This window comes from Pteronotus mesoamericanus, unplaced genomic scaffold, assembly GCF_021234165.1.
Source record: "Pteronotus mesoamericanus isolate MK-2021 breed Mesoamerican mustached bat unplaced genomic scaffold, CSHL_Meso_final scaffold_137, whole genome shotgun sequence".
Taxonomy (NCBI): domain Eukaryota; kingdom Metazoa; phylum Chordata; class Mammalia; order Chiroptera; family Mormoopidae; genus Pteronotus; species Pteronotus mesoamericanus.
This window is the reverse complement of record NW_026555306.1, coordinates 3,309,332-3,327,397: the sequence shown is the minus strand read 5'-3', so window position 1 is coordinate 3,327,397 and position 18,066 is coordinate 3,309,332. Positions and strand designations below refer to the sequence as shown.

Below are 18,066 nucleotides of genomic sequence, written 5' to 3'. Positions count from 1 at the left end.
TGCCTCAAAAGCTGAGAAAAAGAGAGGGACCGAGACTGAGCATTTTAGGAAAGAAGTAGAAGTGGAGAGGGATGGGGAGATGCAGGATGGGATCCCCACCCAGCAGGGCCCCAGCCCCCAGAGTCCATCCCTGCCATACTCCCCTCTGCCTGTTGTCACCTTGAATGGAGCAGGGTCCTTACCTGGCACAGGCCCTGGAGATGGGGGAGGAAGGGCACCTGGATTTCTTGCCTTGAACCTTCAATCACACCACAAACCTCTTCTGGGGGCCAAACGACTCGGGACAGCAGAGCTCAAGGCAGGACCAGAAAGTACAGTTGGGGCCACAGAGGAGGGCCTGGTTCAGAGGCAGGATGGTGTCATCATCACAACACCCTTCCAAGGGGTTGTATACCCGGTGCCCACACCTGGGTGCTGGCTGGCACAGCAACAGGCCAGAGTGGATGTGGGCCCCTGGACAGAAATTGCTGGTCAGTTCAAGGGGGACCGGGCACGATCCCAGCCTAAAATCGGGAACCTTCCGTGGACCACAACCTACTTCCCAAGGGTAGCCTCATCCCCCTTCATTCTTCCCAACCCTGCACTCACCTGTGCCTGCCGTTGAGCACCAGAGGAGGGGGAAGAGTAAAATGCAGACAGAGCCTGGAGGAGAAAGGAGGGGGATTGAGGAAGAGGCTGGGATTGTGGACCTCAGCGAGGGCAGGCCACTGTGGGGAAGGCTCAGTTCCAGATTTACTCTACAGGTTTGAGTCTGGGGCCATCTTTGCCTAGGGTCTAGCTCCTGACACAGGTAACAGTCCAGACAGCTGAGCCTGCTCAGCCTGGACCATTTGAGGGGAGAGAATGCAGGGAAAACTCTTGGAACCATAGCTTAGGATTCTGAGAATGCAATGCAGCTCCCCAGTGGGCAGAAGGGCAGAGCCAGTGTTCAAGATATCAGCAGGGTGATCAGGAAGGAGGAAGGAAGCTGAAGTTAGGTGGATAAAGGGAGGATTTGGGTGCATGGTTGCTTCGGGGATATGCTGGGGCTGGAATAGGTCTTGGAGTTGGACTCTCCTGTGTTTCAGCTTCTGGGCTGAACATACACATATATTTAAAGTGTGAGAGATGAAGGAAATGTAGACAAGGACAGGATGTAAAAGGCTTTTATTGATGCAATTACATGACTATAATAGAGGGAAAAAATATCTAAAATGACACAGAAAAACCATTTGACAAAATCTACACTTTCATAGTTTAAAAAATCCAACAAAGAACATACAATAGAAGAGAACTTCCTCACCCAATAATGGGTATTCACAGGAAAACTCACAGTTCATCATACCCAGTGGTGAAAGTCGGAACACTTGCCCTTTAGCATGAGGAACGGGACAAGCGCATCCACACTCGCCACTGTGTTCAACGAAGCAGTGGGAGTTTAAGCCAGGGAAATGAGGTCAGACAAGAAAGAAAAGGCACTCAGATTGGAAAAGAAGTAAAACTCTTTCTATTTGCAAATGACATGATCTTGTATATTAAAAATTCTAAGGACACTACCAAGACCCTATAGAACTAACTGGCAAAGTCAGCAAGGTGGCGAGGTACAAGATCAACATATAAAAATCAATTGTATGCACTGGCAGAGACCGTCTGAAAATGACATTAAGAAAATAATTTTAGACTGGTGCATCTCTCCACACTATGCGCCTCTCCTTTCTGGAGAGAAAATAAAAACTTTACTCTCTCTCTCTCTTTTTAAGATTTTATTTATTTCCTTTTAGAGAAAGGGGAAGGAAGGGAGAAAGAGAGGGAGAGAAACATCAATGTGTGGTTGCCTCTCACACGCTCCCTACTGGGGACCTGGCCTGTAACCCAGGCCTGTGCCCTGACTGGGAATCAAACCAGCAACCCTTTGCCTCGCAGGCCGGTGCTCAATCCACGGAGCCACACCAGTCAGGGCTAGAAAATTTTTTCTCTTAAAAAAATTTTACTTACAGTACAACCAAAAATAAAATACTTGTGAATAATTTTAATAAAAAGAAGTGCAAACTTTGTACACTGAAAACAACAAAACATTACTGAAAGGAATTGAAGACAATATATAAATGGATTGAAATACCTCTATGTTCATAAAGGGGAAGACTACAGAAATTAACAAGATGATCCTCAAATTCTTATTGAAATGAAAGAAACCCCAAATAGCAAAAAACAATCTTGAGAAAGAAGAACAAAGTTGTTAAAATAACACTGCAAAGATTACTACAAATATAAAGTAGTCAAGACACTGTGGTACCGATACTTAGTGTACACATCCACATACCCATATAGATCAGTGGATAGAATGGACAGTCCAAAAATAAACCTCTACGTTTATGGTCAATGTAATTTTAACAAAAGTTCCAAGTCAGTTCAAAGGGGGAAGTAATGGTCTTTCCACCAAATGGTGCTGGGAAACCTGGGTGTCCATATGCAAAAAGCGCAGGACAAGGAGAAAGAGAAAAGAAGAGGGATCCCTTGGTACACACCATGGACAAAGATTAACTCAAAAATGATTGTAGGCCCAAGTATAGGAGCTAGAACTATGTGACTCTTAGTGGAGAACAATGGGGTAAATCTTAATGACCTTGGTTTAGGAAGTGTTTTTTAGATATGCCACCAAAAGTACAAGAGACAAAGAAAAAATAGACCTCATACAACTACAAACAAAACAGTTTGGAAGTTCCTCAAAGAGTTAAACATAGGATTAGCGTTTGAGCCAACAATTCTGCTCCTCAGTACATATGCAACAGAATTGAGAACAGGTACTAAAACAAATACCTACATATACACTTATTTCCATAACAGCATTGTTTACAAGAGCCAAAAGATGGGAAGAGACCATTTGTCCATTAACAGACAGATACACAAATAACAGTATGTACATAAAATGGGATGTTATTCAGCTGTAAAAAGGAATAAAGTATGGGTAAATTCTATAATGTGGATGAATCTCAAAGGCATTATGCAAAGTGAAAGATTTAAGTAACATAAAAGGTAACATTGTGAAATCGATTCCATTTATTTCATGTATCACTAATAGGTAAATCCAGAGCCGGAGTGCAGATTGGTGGGTGCCAGGAGCTGGGAATAAGAGGGATTGAGGAGCGACTGCTAAATGGGCATGGGTGGCCTCTGGCTCGATTCCTAACTCAGAGATAAAAAACTACTCTGGGAGGTAACTGTTTGAGCTACGCTGTTTTTCCACTTGAGAGGGAAGAGAGGAGATGGGAGAGAAGGAAAGTCAAGGGGAAAAGAAGAGAGGTGTAGTTACCCAACAGAAAGGGTTAGTGAGCGCAGCAGGCCTTGCTCCTCTGGATGGAACATCAATGATAAAACTCCGTCCACTGCCCCTCCTCCCTGAGCCTGTCCCTGGAATAGGCCCCTAACTGGGCCACAGACCCTGGTGCAGTTGGGCTTCATGCCCTGGACCTTCTCGCTGATCTGAGAGCTCAAGGACTTGGGGAAACAATGCTGGAAGCAGGGCCAGAAGGTGCAGCTGGAGCTACAGATGAGGCTGTTCCCCTCAGCTTGGCACCACTCCAAGGGTTTGCGGGGACCCCTACACCTGAGCACCAGCTGGCACAGCCACAGTCAAATATCTCAGGAGTCAGAGCTGCATTGGTCTCCAAAGACCAGTCTCAAACCTTTGGGAGCTCCCACATCTATTTACAGTGTTGTCTTCTCCCTCCTCCCTTCACCTATTCTCACCTGTGAGTCCTTCTGAGTTTAGCCCAGGAGTGAAAATGCAGTCAAAAGTGAAAATTTCAGCGAAGCAACAGAAGGGGAATGAGAATGAGGGCGAGAGTATACCATCCGGCTATCAGTGCTGGGAACAGCTCAGAGTGACTTCGAGATTGACGCTGGGTGAGGTCCTGGAGACGGGACTCCACAAGTGAGGAATGCAGGGCAGGCTATTGGAAGAGTTAAGAGTTTAAAACTTGTAGGTCAGGAGAGATATTGTGATAAAGTCACAACTAACGTGTGGGTGACTAAAGGTGGAAAGCCTTTTGACCCAGTGATTCCCCTGCTGGGACTATACCCTAAGAATCCCAAAACACCAATTCAAAAGAACGTATGCACCCCAGTGTTCATAGCAGCACAATTTATAACAGCCAAATGCTGGAAACAGCCTAAGTGCCCATCAGTAAAGAGTAGGTCAAAAAACTGTGGTACATTTACACAATGGGATACTACGCAGCAGAAAGAAGGAGCTCCTTCCCTTCGCGACAGCATGGATGGAACTGGAGAGTATTAAGCTAAGCGAAATAAGCCAGGCGGTGAAAGACACACATCCTATGATCTCCCCAATAACAGGAACCTAATGAACAAAAACAAACTAGCAAAACAGCACTGGAGGCATGGAAACAAGGAACAAACTGACAGGGACCAGAGGGGAGGAGGAAGAGAATAAAGGAGGAAAGAATGAGAAAGGACTAGTTAAAGAACAAGTTCAAATAACCCATGGACATGGACAGCTGGGGGTGGAGGGGGACTGACTGGGAGAGGGGGTGGGCTGGTCAGACGAGATCAAAGGGGAAAAATTGGTAGAACTATAATAGAACAACAATAAAAAATAGAACTGAATAGGAATAAGCTAGACTTGGGGCTGGAGCCCCCTTACCGAGGATCCTGGGCGCCATGGGTATTGGTTATACTCCCGAGTAGTTGATGGCAGAGAAGGAGGAGGGCCTGGTTGGACCTCTATCCTGTGACTTTCTAATATGTCTCATATACTAAAACGTGTCACATTATAACAGGAGGACAGGGCTGTCAGAAAGGGAGGGGCACAAGGCGTCAGAAACAATTTCAGGAATGGACTCAACTTGCACCATAACAATTATGTCCAGAGTCCCCAGTTTCCACGCTTTCTATCCAAGTGTTTACTTGATTGGATAGTTTTATGTCCCAACATTGGGATCATTAGTATTTCATGGTATTTGAAGAGAACACCAGAGCTCTGAGAGGTTAGGTCATTTGACAAAATTCCACAGTTTGTAAGTGGTGGAGTTGGACCCCAAAAGTCCTGGGAGGGAGTTATGAGCATGTTACTGAAAACTATGGAGGAGCCGCAGCTAGAAACTAGTAACAGCACTGAACTCTGGAGCGCAAGTGGGGAGGTCAAGGAAGACAGGCGGACTTTTATTTTTCATCTTAAAGTACACGTGGTGGAAGTTTTACCCTGTGTGCATGTCTTCAGAAAATTGGAAACGAATTCAGGCTGTGGCTCCTGCAGCGGTTAGAGTGTTGTCCCATAAGTCAAAAGGTCGCAGGTTTCATTCCTGGTCAAATGTGCACGCCAGTTGATATTTCTCTCTCACATGGATGTTTCTCTCCCTCTCTATCTCCCTCCCCTCCCCTCTCCCTAAAATCAAGAAGCTTGTTATTGGGTGAGGATAGAAAAAAAAAGAATCCAGGTTGGGCAAGTAACCAAGCGCGTCACCACCGCATGATAAGCAGAGTGACAGAGCTGCGCAGGAACGCTGTGGGGACAGATAGAACGGTCAGAATAGAAGGGTCCTCGTGTTCCCGGGGAGGATGGGAGCAGGGCGGGAAGGCCAGGGGGGTTCCTGCCTGAGCTGAGCCCTGAGGAAGTGAGAGAGGTTCCGGGGCGGGCGGGGAGGGGCCGGGCTGTTCTCCTGCGGGGCGGGCAGGAGTCAGGAGGAGTCCCTCTGCGGAATTGCAGGCAGACTGTGCTGGTGGGCGGTGGAAGCCCAAGAGGGCGGGTCCTGAAACCACACTGGGCACCCAGGGAGTTGGAGTTTTGATCCAGAGGCGGTGAGAGTCACCTGACGATTTCAAGCCATGAAAATCCAAACCAGGTCACAATCCTGTGACACTGTAGTGTCTGTCCCCAAACTCAGGACTCTCACAGGCCTCACTGCAGCAAGGCCATGACTTCCTTGGGTCACACACCCACTGCCCAATATCTCAAGGTTAGCTTGTTTCTTTGTTATATTGTTGGTTGGTGTTGGAGCCAGTGTCCGTGGGTCTCTCGCATTCTTGCGTGTCCTGCGGTGAAGCAGTGACTGTCTTTTGTCTTCCACAGTCTTTTCAAGGATGTTTGTACAGGGCACGGCCTTGGCAGATGGAGAGAGCATCTCCCTCCAGAGCCCAGGACAGATTGGTGTCGTGTCCTGTTTATTAGTGACACTCTCTTCCCCCAGGACAAGGCCAGGCTGCCCGGTATGAACAATTCAGGTGTCCTCCCTTGGGGGTCTGTCTCCTGTAACGCAGCCCACCGCGCGCTGGAAGCCCTGGTCCTCTTCCCTCGCCCTGCGGGAAATGGGGCTCCAGGGACGGGTGCGAACGCAGCTAGTCCGGTTACTCTCCGTTGCTGGGAGTGGGAAGCTGTCCTTTGTCTCTGACTCAGAAGTCTTGTGTCTTCTGAGAGAAACCAGTTAAATGATAGGATTAAGTCCCAGTTCCCGACAGTTGGTTTATTTCTGTATATTTTTATTTATATCTTGTCATGTTTCCGAAAGGACTCTGCATGTCCCAAATGGCTGTTTGCTACCACAAGAAAAGAAAGACAAACTCGTATATGAAGGATTTTGCCCTGTTAATTCATAGAATTTATACTACTTTTGAACTTTATTGAGATATAATTTACGCATCATAAAGTTTACCAGACTCAGGTGCATGAATCAGTAATTTTTTTTGGCTGGCTGCATCTTAAGATTTTCCATTTTTTTTGAGGGATGCCATCAGACTCCCCAGGAACACATTCTGGGTGGTAAAAATTCCCCCCGGGTGACTGGAGGACCTCCAGGTGTCCTGGCACACGCTGTGGGTGGCATTGCAGGAGAAGAAACAGAAAGTTGGGAAATCTGAATCGGTCTTCATTGCGACAGCTTTGTCGACACAATCACTGAGACTCGAATTCTCCTCTGACGGCACCCAGACGAGACCATCCCGCAGAGCTCGCTGCCGCGACGGGCGTGCTCTCTGTCCACGCTGCCCAGTGTGGGAGCCACCAGCGCATGTGGCTGTCAAACACTCACGATGTGGTCAGTGAAGCTGAGGCGCTGAATTATTAATTTCATTTACTGTTCATTGATTTAGGCAGCCAGGGTGTCCAGTGCCTGCAACCCTGGACAGCACAGGTCCATTAAATGGCCATGCCGCTGCCTTCGGAGAGCCCCTTCGGATGCGGAGAGCGACCTGGAGGAGGTCGCTCCAGGACCTCCTCCCCGGAACACATCCCTGAGCCAGGGCCTCGACTCAGCAGGTCCTGGGAGAGCTCGGGGCCCGGGGACTCGCTCTGGTTCCAACCGCTCTGGCTCTTCCTGGGTTTCTTGTTTCCAAGCTGCAGCTGAACCCGTCCCAGGTGAGCCAAGCATGAGGTGCTCCCGGCTTAGACCTCACGACCTCAAAGGGGCTCGCTGGTTTCCTTTCCCTAAGAGGTGACTGCCACCATCACAGAGAGACGTCCGTCCTACAACTGGGCCCATCTAACGCTCCCTGCAGGGCGCGGTTATCATAATTTTGTAAACCTTCTAAACAGCTGCAATATGGTAGGATACCTTTGGTCTCATTGCCTCAATTTTAAAATGTGGGTATTTAAAATTAACCAAGAGGTTGATAATTGTTTTGCCTTGCTTTATTTTTCAATAAAGAGCATCCTCAGAAAATAGGAAAGAGGCAAACACACCTGGACTCTGTGAAGTCCACCAGATTGCGGTGCCCGGTGAGCCTGGGTCTCCTCACTCGCCTGTAGACCACACACGGTGACTGTGTTCAGACAGGTGAGACTTCCTTCTCGTATGGACTCTTTCGGGCCCTGATTAGGGTGGTTCTGGGCATTGATCCCCGCCAGAGGGAAGCTCCGCTAATGGGACTGAGCCTCGGACAAGCTGGAACAAGCCCTGGGATGGACGTGTCCCCCGAGTGGGAAGTGTGCACAGTGAAGGTGCGGGTCGGGTAGGAGCGTCCGCAGCAGTTTTGTAGAGCACAACGGTGTCCTTAAATCAGTTTATCCTGATGAGCATGCAGATACCAACCCACATCCAAGGACCCAATCTGCTGACCTGGAATTTACCGTGTGTTAAAGGGAAAACCACTCCCAGGCCCAGGGTCTGAAATGATAAATGCAGGGGAAGCCTGGCTCCTCCCTTAGTTAAGTAAATTCTACTTGCAATATTGGGGTCATCAATCCCGCTGGAATCTTCAGGGCTCAATCTTTTCAGTGAAATATGCAAATCTGAGTGCAGATGCAGGTGGTAGACACATCACGGGAGACCGTCGGGGCAAGGGGAGACGCGCTCTCTAAGTGTGTTTCTCAGACTGGGTTTTCCAAAGGTGAACAGTGTATTTACTACCCCACATTCCCACCTGCAGCGTGACCTTGCCACTCCCCCATCAGCGGGTGGGGTCTGACTCCCCTGCCGTTCATTCTGGCCCAGCCCTAATGACTCCCTGCCCTCAAAGGGGCACAGGGGGAGTTGTGTCGCTTCCCTGGCTAGGTCAGACAAGGTCACATCATGCGCATGAACTAAGGGCGGGGTGGGGGGGCCTGGAGGGAATGGGGGTACTGGGCAGAGGGGGATAAAAGGGAGGAAAAAATGGGACAACTGTCATAGCATAATCAATAAAATATACTTAAAAAAAGAATATTTCTAGACAGACTATTGAATGTATGCAGTGGCTCCTTTTAGCCACATATGATCAGAAGAGGGATATGAGATGTAAGAAAAAGAGGGAGAAAGTGTCCAGTTTTCAAGAAAATATGAGGGGAAATGCATAGAGTTGCCAGGATCGGCTGAGTCTACAAATAAAACGGTTTCTCAGTCCCAGTCTCTCCAAATGACAAGATCCTCAAATTAGGAAACAGATTCTTGGCAAAGATCAAGCCCAGGGTGAAGCCGTGAGGTTGTCTGTAAGACCTCAGAACTACCCAGGATGATGCCACCATAGGGAGCCTTTCAGCGAAGCAGGGTGTCCTCTACGTATCCCAGGTCACAGCTCCTGGGCCCTGCCAATGAAACTCAAGGGCGACCAGGAATCTCAAGGCAATTGTATCAGAAAGGGGGCTCCAGGTACAAACAAGGGCCTCTATCAAAGAGATATGCACTGTGGTTTTTTAAAAAATATGAAAAATACCTAGAGAGCAGCAACATTCTATGGGCATTGTATCGAGTTCTCCAGAGAAATAGAACCAGTGGAATATGTCTCCATCTTTCTCTCCCCACCCTCCCCGCCTCCACCCCGGCCCCCACACACAAGCGTTCATGTGCCCTGGCCCACTGTGCCCTCTACTCCCTCCATGTCACCCAGGGCCACCTTGAGTTTTATTAGTATTTGCTGCCATGTTTGGAGACATCTCCTAATCACTCAGAACACTACTGACACGGGTGAGCGGGGAGGCCATCGATTTTTGGATGATTGCAGCACCATGAAAGGTCCCATCATTGATGCCAGAAAGTAGCAGAGAAAGTGTCAGGAGCCACAGGCAGTGACAGTGAGGCAGGATAATTAGATGCTAGAAATTTTGACCAGTGGGAAAAGGGAAACTGAGGCAGATGGTTAGACAAATACAACCAAACCACTGAAACAGTTTACAGCCAGCTAGTGAGTCCCAAGGTCTTAACTTTCCTGACTAAGGACACTTGAGAGCAAATGGTTGGCCCCTCTCCTCCCTGACTGGAGAGTAAATAGCTTAACTCGCCCTGGTCGGGGAGGCAGACAGCAGCAGCCCGATTAACGCCATTTGTGCCAGCCAAACCCCGGGATGGGTACAGGCAGGGGAATAAATCACACGAAAATCCCCAATAAGAACCAAACAAATCCAAGGTAGAGGCAAAGCTGACCAGAAAATGACCCTGGTCCCCCTAAGCGCACATTTTGGTGCATCACTGTAGTAAGGAGCACGCCTGGAAAGCTGGTGCACAGTCCTCTGAAACCCTCCCCTGAGTCCTCTGCTGAGAGTCCCACCTGGCAAAAGAGATAAGAGCCTTAAGAAAAAAGACCCAGCACAGCTCTCCTTGGAGCATGCCCACGCCTGTTTCTCAGTGTGAACTTTCTTCTGAACCCTAAGGGTCCCCAGAGACTTGCAGCTGGTGTGGCTCAGTTGGTTGGGCAGTGTCCTGGTTGTGGGTTTGGTCTCCATTGGGGCACATATGAGAGGCAATCGATAGATGTTTCTCTCTCACCTTGATGTTTTTCTCCCTCTCTTTCTGCCTCCCTTCATGTCTTTCTAAAAATAATGCATAAAAAAGAATCATATCTTTTTAAAAAAAATAGTTCAATACTTATTGTTTGAACTATTGTCTCCCTGTCTCCTGTACCAGACTAACTCCCAGGTGCCCTGGGGGCAGCTCGGCCCTCTGCATCCTGCTTGGCCCTGCACAGAGCAGATGCTCTCCGTTTATTGACGCCAACATCAGCAGCCACATCCGGGCCCACAGTGGGGTGAACTTGATGCAATTTGGTAAGAAAGGGTCCGGAAAGACCAAATACACAGGAGTAAATCTGGTATAGGCACACAAGGTCTTTGCACTGACCACTTCAAAACACAGCTGAGATATGTTAAAGAATGTCGGAATAAATTCGGAACTTTTCCATGCTCCTGGATTGGATGTCTCGCTATTCCTAAGATGTAAATTCTCCCCTTTGATGTGAGACTCATTGTAATGAAAACCAAACTCCCAACAGGTTATCTTCAGGTCTTTTTTTTGTTCTGTAGATTTACTTGCTGAATGTTGTCAAATGACCTGGAATAACCAAAATAATTTTATTTAGGAGAATAATGATTATGTGTAAGATAACAGTAACAAAACAATATCACGTTGGTTTAAGGACAGACAAATATCAATGGGACAGAGTAGAGAGCCCAGACAGACCCACACATATACGGTCACCAGTTTTTCCAAGAGACTCCCCTGCAGTTAGACGGAGAAAGAATAGCCTTTGATATGGAGCGCCAGGTACCAAAATGCTCATGTGGAAAAATGAACTACCTCACACCAAATACAAAAATGAATTCAAAGTGGATTATAGGACTAATATGGATGGTGAGACCGTAACTCTCCCAGAAGAAAACATAGGATTGGAGATTAAACAAAAAATCCTTTAAAAGACACAAAAAACACCAACCTTCAAAAACCAAATTAATCAACTGATAAATTGGACTTTATTAAAATTTAAAAAAACTTCTGTTCATCAAAACAAATAAACACGAAGAGTGGGAAAAGGCAAGACACAAACTGTGTCAGAGATAGGAGGAGAGGTGACGGTAGAGACCGAAATACCACATCCAGAGTACAGAACCACGAGACCAAGAACAATGATCAATTTTTTAAAACAGAAAAAGAACAAGCCCTTCAAATGACAGGAAATCCCAACAGTCGAGGGGAGATGAAAACACACGCAACTTCAGCCATTGTCAGAGACGTGTGAGGAGGTACAACCATTCACCCATCAGATCGGCTCCCATGTGGAGCCGGGCCGGCGCCCTGGTCAGCGAGGGTGTGCAGCGCTGGCGCTCTGGGAGGGAGGCCTGCTCCCACTGTCCCAGAAACACGTTTTATCTGCGGGAGTGGACACGTGGCTGCCCTATGGACTGGTACATCCATCTGAGGAAATACATGTGAGAGTTCACCAAAAGACATGTACAAGAGTGTTCAGAGAAGCCTCATTCACTCCAGTCCAAAGCTGCAAACGACCCGCATTTCCATCCGCGGTACGGCAGACAATCAAGAGCGGTAAATTCAGTAAGAGGACCAGGCCACAGCAATAGACGCGATCTGCGGCTTTCCACCCAGCCCCCTGCGTCTCTCAGACAGAACGTCGCGTGAATAAAGCCAGCACCAAAGAGAACACACTTGTGTGGTCGCAGGTAAAACAGATCTATGATCAAACTCAGATTCCTATTGAATCTGGCCAGGGGGCGTGGAGCAGGCGGGGTCGAGGGAGGTGGGCCAGCTGGAATTTCAGGAGGTAGCAAGGCACGCAGCCAGATGGCTGGGCGCGGCTGGGTGCGGCTGGCCGCTGGGATAACTGGCCTGCAGCGCTGGCAGGTGGCGGTACCCACCCCTCCCTGGCCTCTCATCAAAGCCCGTTTCTCTTCTGCTTCCTCGAGGCACACGCTGAGCGGCCCTGTGCCTTTTTAGAAATCAGCTAGCCAGGAAAAGTGTCTTTTACTCATACGAGCTGCTTTCTGAGTGTCCTCTCCCAGAGCCGGGAGAATCCGCGAGCCTCCAGCTCAAGCCCGAAGCTCATCTCTGCGGGGTTTGCAGCTGCTGGGCCCCAGACATGGTCTGATGGCGAAGCGCGCATTCCTGCCGCAAGGGGCACCGGGCTGTGGGCTGGAGATCATACATGAGCAGGCTGTGCACAGTCAGATAATTTGGACAACGCAACTCCAGACCACAGCTTCTTTTTCCAGAATTTGAAATTGTGATGGAAACAGTAGGTGAGATTACACCTGAAGTGGGGAAAACAGGAGATGAATCCGAGATTATCCATCGGGAGCGTGGGGGACGGACACGGGGGAGAATTGGATTCCATGGCAAACCATGGATCCAGGGAAGACACCATTTTCCAGAAGTTTAACACTAAAATAGCCCTGGAACCAGAAAGAGACTCTCAGGTATGGCAGAAGGGTTGCGCCCCTCTGGATCCCTGGTGAAAGCAGCCCTCAGGGAAAGCATATTACCGATGGCGTCTTTGGTGCTGAGAGAATATTTCAATTCCAGGCCATGCCTCGGCTGCCCAGCGACCCAACGGCCACCGACTGGGCCGGCGTGTGGAGCGGGGCGTCCTGGCCGCTTCCCCGGTGCTGAAGGCTACAGACAGCGCACCGGCCACACAGAGGAGTTTGTCTGGAAGCGAGGTGTAACCGAGACACCTGCAGGACCACATTGTAGAGCCCTAAACATGTTCATAATCTCTTAAACCTCGTGTTCCATTTTTAGGACTTTATCCTAAGGAAATAATTATACCAGAGAAAGGTACAAAGAAGTTCTTTATAATGTGTAAATATTAGCCAAACAAAAATGTCTAGTAACAGGGAATTACATAAATTTTGGTGTATCTGTCCAGTGGAAGGCTATGCAGTTTTAATGACACGACCTATACACACACCAGATAAGGTGCAGATCAAAACTGATACCAAGATACCAATAGAGATGATATTCATAGTGTGATCATATATTTAAAAAATAAAATAATTGCACATCTGTATGTGCACAGAACTAAATCTGTGAAGTTACAAAAAAACATTAAATCTGGATGGAGTTGCTGACTAGCAAGAAATATGAGAGAGCATTCTTGAAAGAATCAAATGGCCAATATCTTGATGTGAGCGGTGGTTATACACATGTGAATTCTTTAAGCAGTATATTTAATATTTGTGCACTTCAGGAAAATTAAGAAAGAATAAAAATTATTTTTGTAATGAAAAATGTTTTCTCCCTTATAGAAAATAATGCCAGTGTTTTCTGGCAAATATTTTCTTTTAGGATTTCAATATTTCTGACAAAATGTTTTGCTTGGGTGTTATTTTTCTTCTTACTGGAAGAAAAAATCCACACTTCTAATTTATTTTTCTTGAGATAAGATCTATAAAGATAGGCATTTTCTCTGGGTAGATTTTAAAGAATATATTTATTTCTTTTTTAGACAGAGGGGAAGGGAGGGAGAAAGAGAGGGAGAGAACCATCAGTGTGTGAAAGAAACGTTGGTTTGGTTGCCTCTCACACGCCCCAACCAGGGATCTGGCTGGCAACCCAGGGATGTGCCCTGAAGGGAACCTACCTGTCATCTTTTCATTAGCAGGCTGGCGCTCCATCCACTGAGCCACACTAGCCGGGCTCTGCATAAATTTTTATACACACCCTTATTTATGCAATTAAAATATCTCATCTATCACATCGTATATTTAATGACTTAACAGACTTTCATTTTCTTTACTAATGCTTTTTTTCCTATGTAAACACTTTCCTACTTACTTCCCTGCAGAGCCTTAAGGCAAGTAAGGCTTTCTTTGCTCTTGATCATTCCTTGCCAAATCACCTTTGGGATATTACAACTCAGAGATGGTGTATTTCACATTGTTTTGAAGAAAACCTGTCACAGAGAGGGAAGCCAAGAGCAGAGGGGTCTCTGGGGAGCGGGAGGAGCCCAGGAGAGGGAGGGAGAAAGCCCCGCTTGGGAAGGGCTGGCAGGGGAGGGCGTGTGCCTGGGACCAGGGCCCGGCCCCGCTGCCTCGCAGCGCAGGGCGGGGATGTGGTTTCGGGCGCCGGAGAAAATGGTCCTGATGCGGCATCACACACGGGGCCCCTGGGAAGGACGCTATGTATTTTCAATGTTTAATTTTTTTTTTTGGATACCCCACTCCAAGGAAGGCTCTTCCCCTGCCAGCTCCTGCCAGTGTCTCCTCTACCAAGGAAGACCCTGAAGGGGGGTTCAGTCCTAAAGTAGCAGATTGGCTCCTCGTGGTAAAACCTCTGTGCCAAGTGCTATTTTACAGCAGACAGGGCTCCCTTTGGCTGCAGCCAGTGACATTAAGTTCAGTCACATTCATCAATTTCCCCCCCTAAGCATTTCAGTAGGAAAGCATGGAAGGCCCGCGCTGTGTCGGGCACTGTCCATGGTGCTGACGGCCCAGCTGTGAGGAAAACCAAGTCCTGCCATCACAGAACATTAGCTGTTGGTGTAAGCAGAACACAGCCCGGCAAATCCACAAATATTATGCTACAGAAACAGGTACAACAAGCACGAACACATCAGAGTGGCAGGAGGGATCAGGATGGGTGCGCACTGGGGCCATTTCACATCCAGTGGTCAGCAAAGGCCTGTCTGCAGAGGTGAGGCCTGAGCAGCGGCTGCAATACAATGGGACAGACAGCTGTGCAGGCCTCTGGAGGAAGGACGGGGTAGAAAGGGGAGAGGGGACGGAACGGTCCTGCAGGAGGCCGAACCAAGGTGCTCGAGACACGGAGAAGAGAGCGAGGGGGAGGACGGGGCTGTGAAGAAGGGATCAAGCGATGAAAGCCTCCAGGGGAGAAGCCACACGGGGTCATGTACGTCATGAGGAGGATCTGGGCTCTGTGCCAGGCACGATGGGAAGACACCCGGGGCTGTATCTGAAGAGGGCAGTGACCCACACAAAGGCCCCTCTGGGTGCTGGATGGAGAACAGCCCTAACATGCATGACTCTGCCTCTCACTGACACGTCACGGCTCTGCTCCCCCTTCTCTGGTACAAAGGCCTCGCTGCTCCTCGGAGCCACTGGAAATCAGGCCGTCTGTGCTGCCTGCATGCAAGCTGCCCATCTGCACACAGGAAGCAATGCCCCTGGGAATCAAACCTTGGGGGCTCTGGCAGCTGCTCCATGAGCACCTGTCCCTACCTCCTTCTGTTCCCCAGAGCACAAGCCCCCATAGGAAAGATCTGGACACTTTCCTGTGTCTGGGGATACCTGACCTTGTATGGGTTGGTGAGGCCAAACGTGTCACCAGTATTGTATTTGCAACGCCAGGATTCCATTTCCCAGACTCCTTGCTGCTGGGATGCTGGCAGGTGACCAAGCGCAGCCAACCAGACGCAATGCTCCCCCCCACCCCCGCCACCTCTGCCTTTGAGTAGGAGGCTGCAGGCTGCGGCGGGAGGGCTCTTGCTCCCAGGCTGCAGGCACAGACTTAGAGTGGCTTCAGGGTGGCACTCAGGACTAGGACCGCAGTGCTGCTGCTGGTGGCAAATGCGGGAAGATCCCGTTTCAGGCACACACATTCCTGACAACAGTTTCTCTCTCTCTCTGTGATTAACCAATTGGTTTCAAGAGAGTTCAGGCTGCTCAGCTGTGCACCATTTCTCCATTTTTCCAATCAATCCTCAGGCTCCTCTCCATCCCTTCAATAAGTTCCTTTTCTAACGAAAGTACCCAAAGAGTGTAAATCCTGATCACAATTTAGACACCTCACTGATGTAGAGCATGTCAAGATGGAATTTAAAATGTTTGAAACTTACAGCCATGAAAAGATTATTTTCTATTATTTAGCAATCACTCATAAGATTTTACCAGGAGGAAGGCACCATTCTAAGTGTCTGACAAATGGACACACTGGTCCTGCCTTGCTATGTGCTCTTGGACAGAAACTCCAGTAGCACTGTGCAGTGTAAGTATATACAAGAGGGCTTAGTGGGGTGGGCTGACATATCAAAGAAGAAGTAGCTGAGTAAACTCAGCCCCCCAGAAGTTGTGCCTGGGCCAGGCATAGCTTGCTTGAATGCAAGCCCCAGCCCCTCCTGTCCAGTGGAGAGCTCCTGTGAGGTTTCCCAGTGTCCAGTCTGGTTCTCATCAGCATGACTTGAGAGCTGGAAATTCTCTGACCTGCCTGAGGTTAACCAGGGACCCTCCCAGAATCACATGTTGGCCCTTAGGCTGTATTAAAGGAGCTGTTTCAGATCCTTGGACACTTTTCCACGCACTCCCCTGGAGGCTGTTGCAAAGCCGTGGTGACCACAAGCTGCGTGTTTGGTAAGGAGGATGCAGCCCCAAGTCCAACACCCTCAGCCCAACATATCCCACCCCCCAGCGCTCTCCAGATGTTCACTTCCATCCCAGCCCCCCTTCTCCTGTCTCCATGGCCCCTGCAGCGCCTCAGGCCCCCCACAGCCCTCTACCAACCAGCACTCTCAGTCCCTTCCCTGGACTCCAGTCTTGGCTCTTTTAGAGCGTCCCTGCATCCTTCACCTTCCAGGGTCCCAGAGAGCCCGCGGGCAGCTCTGGGACACTGTCCCCAACCCAGCCAACCTGAGTCCCAAAGGATTATTCCCAAAGTAACACTGAGCTTTAGCCAGAATCCAAACTAGCCTGAGAGCACGTCCCAGGCAGGAAACATGAGTACAAGTCGATCCCGTCGCCAATCCCATTATTTCCCCACAGGACTGGTCTGCATCCTCATGCACCTGCGCTCAGACTCAGTGGGAGTTTCAGGTGAGGAGGAGGCAACTCACGAAATGGTGGTTGGCTTCCTACATCACCCCAGTTTGGGAATCAGGTCTGGCTATTTCTCCCTGGGACCCACACCTGCTCTACCTCCCAGGATCCTCCTCAGACCCTGGGCCCTGCCTGTGCCTGCCAGCCCCCAGGTGTGGGAATTCTTAAATGAGAAAAGTTCACAGCTGAATGTTTTCTAAAAGAAAGGGTTTACTGAGCCACATGCCAGCTTGAAATGGACAAGGTCCTGCGGCATGAGGTCTAAACCATTAGCAGTGGAAAAGACAAACATATCCACTGTTCTGGAGTTGACAGGTGCTTTTATATGTCATATAAATTACATGTAAAAATATATGCTTTTATATTTAGGGAAAGTTTTAAGTTGTTTGGGAAGAATTTACACTGGTGACAGGTAAGAGGGTGGATAGGAAAAGTAAAGAGTGGGCAGATTTGTGATGGATACAAGTGTGTAAGGAAGAAACAGTTACTACATTTGATTGGTTACAGGCAATAGTTCATGCATATTCAGGGTGTGGTTGTCTCATGGTTGACTAATAGATGACTGAAAGTTGATTCAGAGCTCCCACATGAATTCAGGAATGTGAGCCTCTTGCGAACCGTCCCCCTGGTTTCAGGCACTGTAGCCTCGCCAACAGGCAAGGAGGCCCCACCCAAGGTTGGAGCTGAGCAAGAAGGCCTTGGGAAAACAGGCCACTGAGGAGACAAAAGCTGTCCTCCTGGCAGGGGCTGTGCCCCTGCCTCCCTCACATCACCCTGCTTTGCCCCGGAGGATAACTGGTTAGTCAATGACGGGTAAGACACCTCAATGGCAGGGGCAACCTAAGACAGGCACAGCTGCATAGGGGCCATCAGGGAAGGACTTGGGGGACACGGAGAAAGGGGCCAAAGACCCTCACCCCTCTGCTTTGTCATGGCCGGAGTCCTCATTCTATCTGAAAGAAGTCTCCTTACCTCTTGGCTGCTCTGCCTGCCACCTGGCCAGGTCAGTGAAACAATACTGAAGGCAGGTACAGCCCTAAACTGGATCAGGTGGTTCCGGGGAACAATTAGGCCTGGAAAAGGAATACATTAAATCCCATGAAACTTAC

At 48.8% G+C, this 18,066-nt stretch overlaps 1 protein-coding gene and 1 pseudogene across 1 annotated transcript; one reads left to right on the top strand and one right to left on the bottom strand.

Moving 5' to 3' along the window:
* Positions 1-178: 178 nt before the first annotated feature.
* On the bottom strand, positions 179-4,658 carry IGFL3 (IGF like family member 3). Its single transcript, XM_054588394.1, is given in 3 exon segments — positions 179-453; positions 589-642; positions 4,640-4,658. Coding segments are annotated over 3 exon segments (348 nt in total).
* Positions 4,659-11,622: 6,964 nt separating this feature from the next.
* LOC129082678 (programmed cell death protein 2-like) lies at positions 11,623-12,853 on the top strand (annotated as a pseudogene).
* Positions 12,854-18,066: the final 5,213 nt, after the last annotated feature.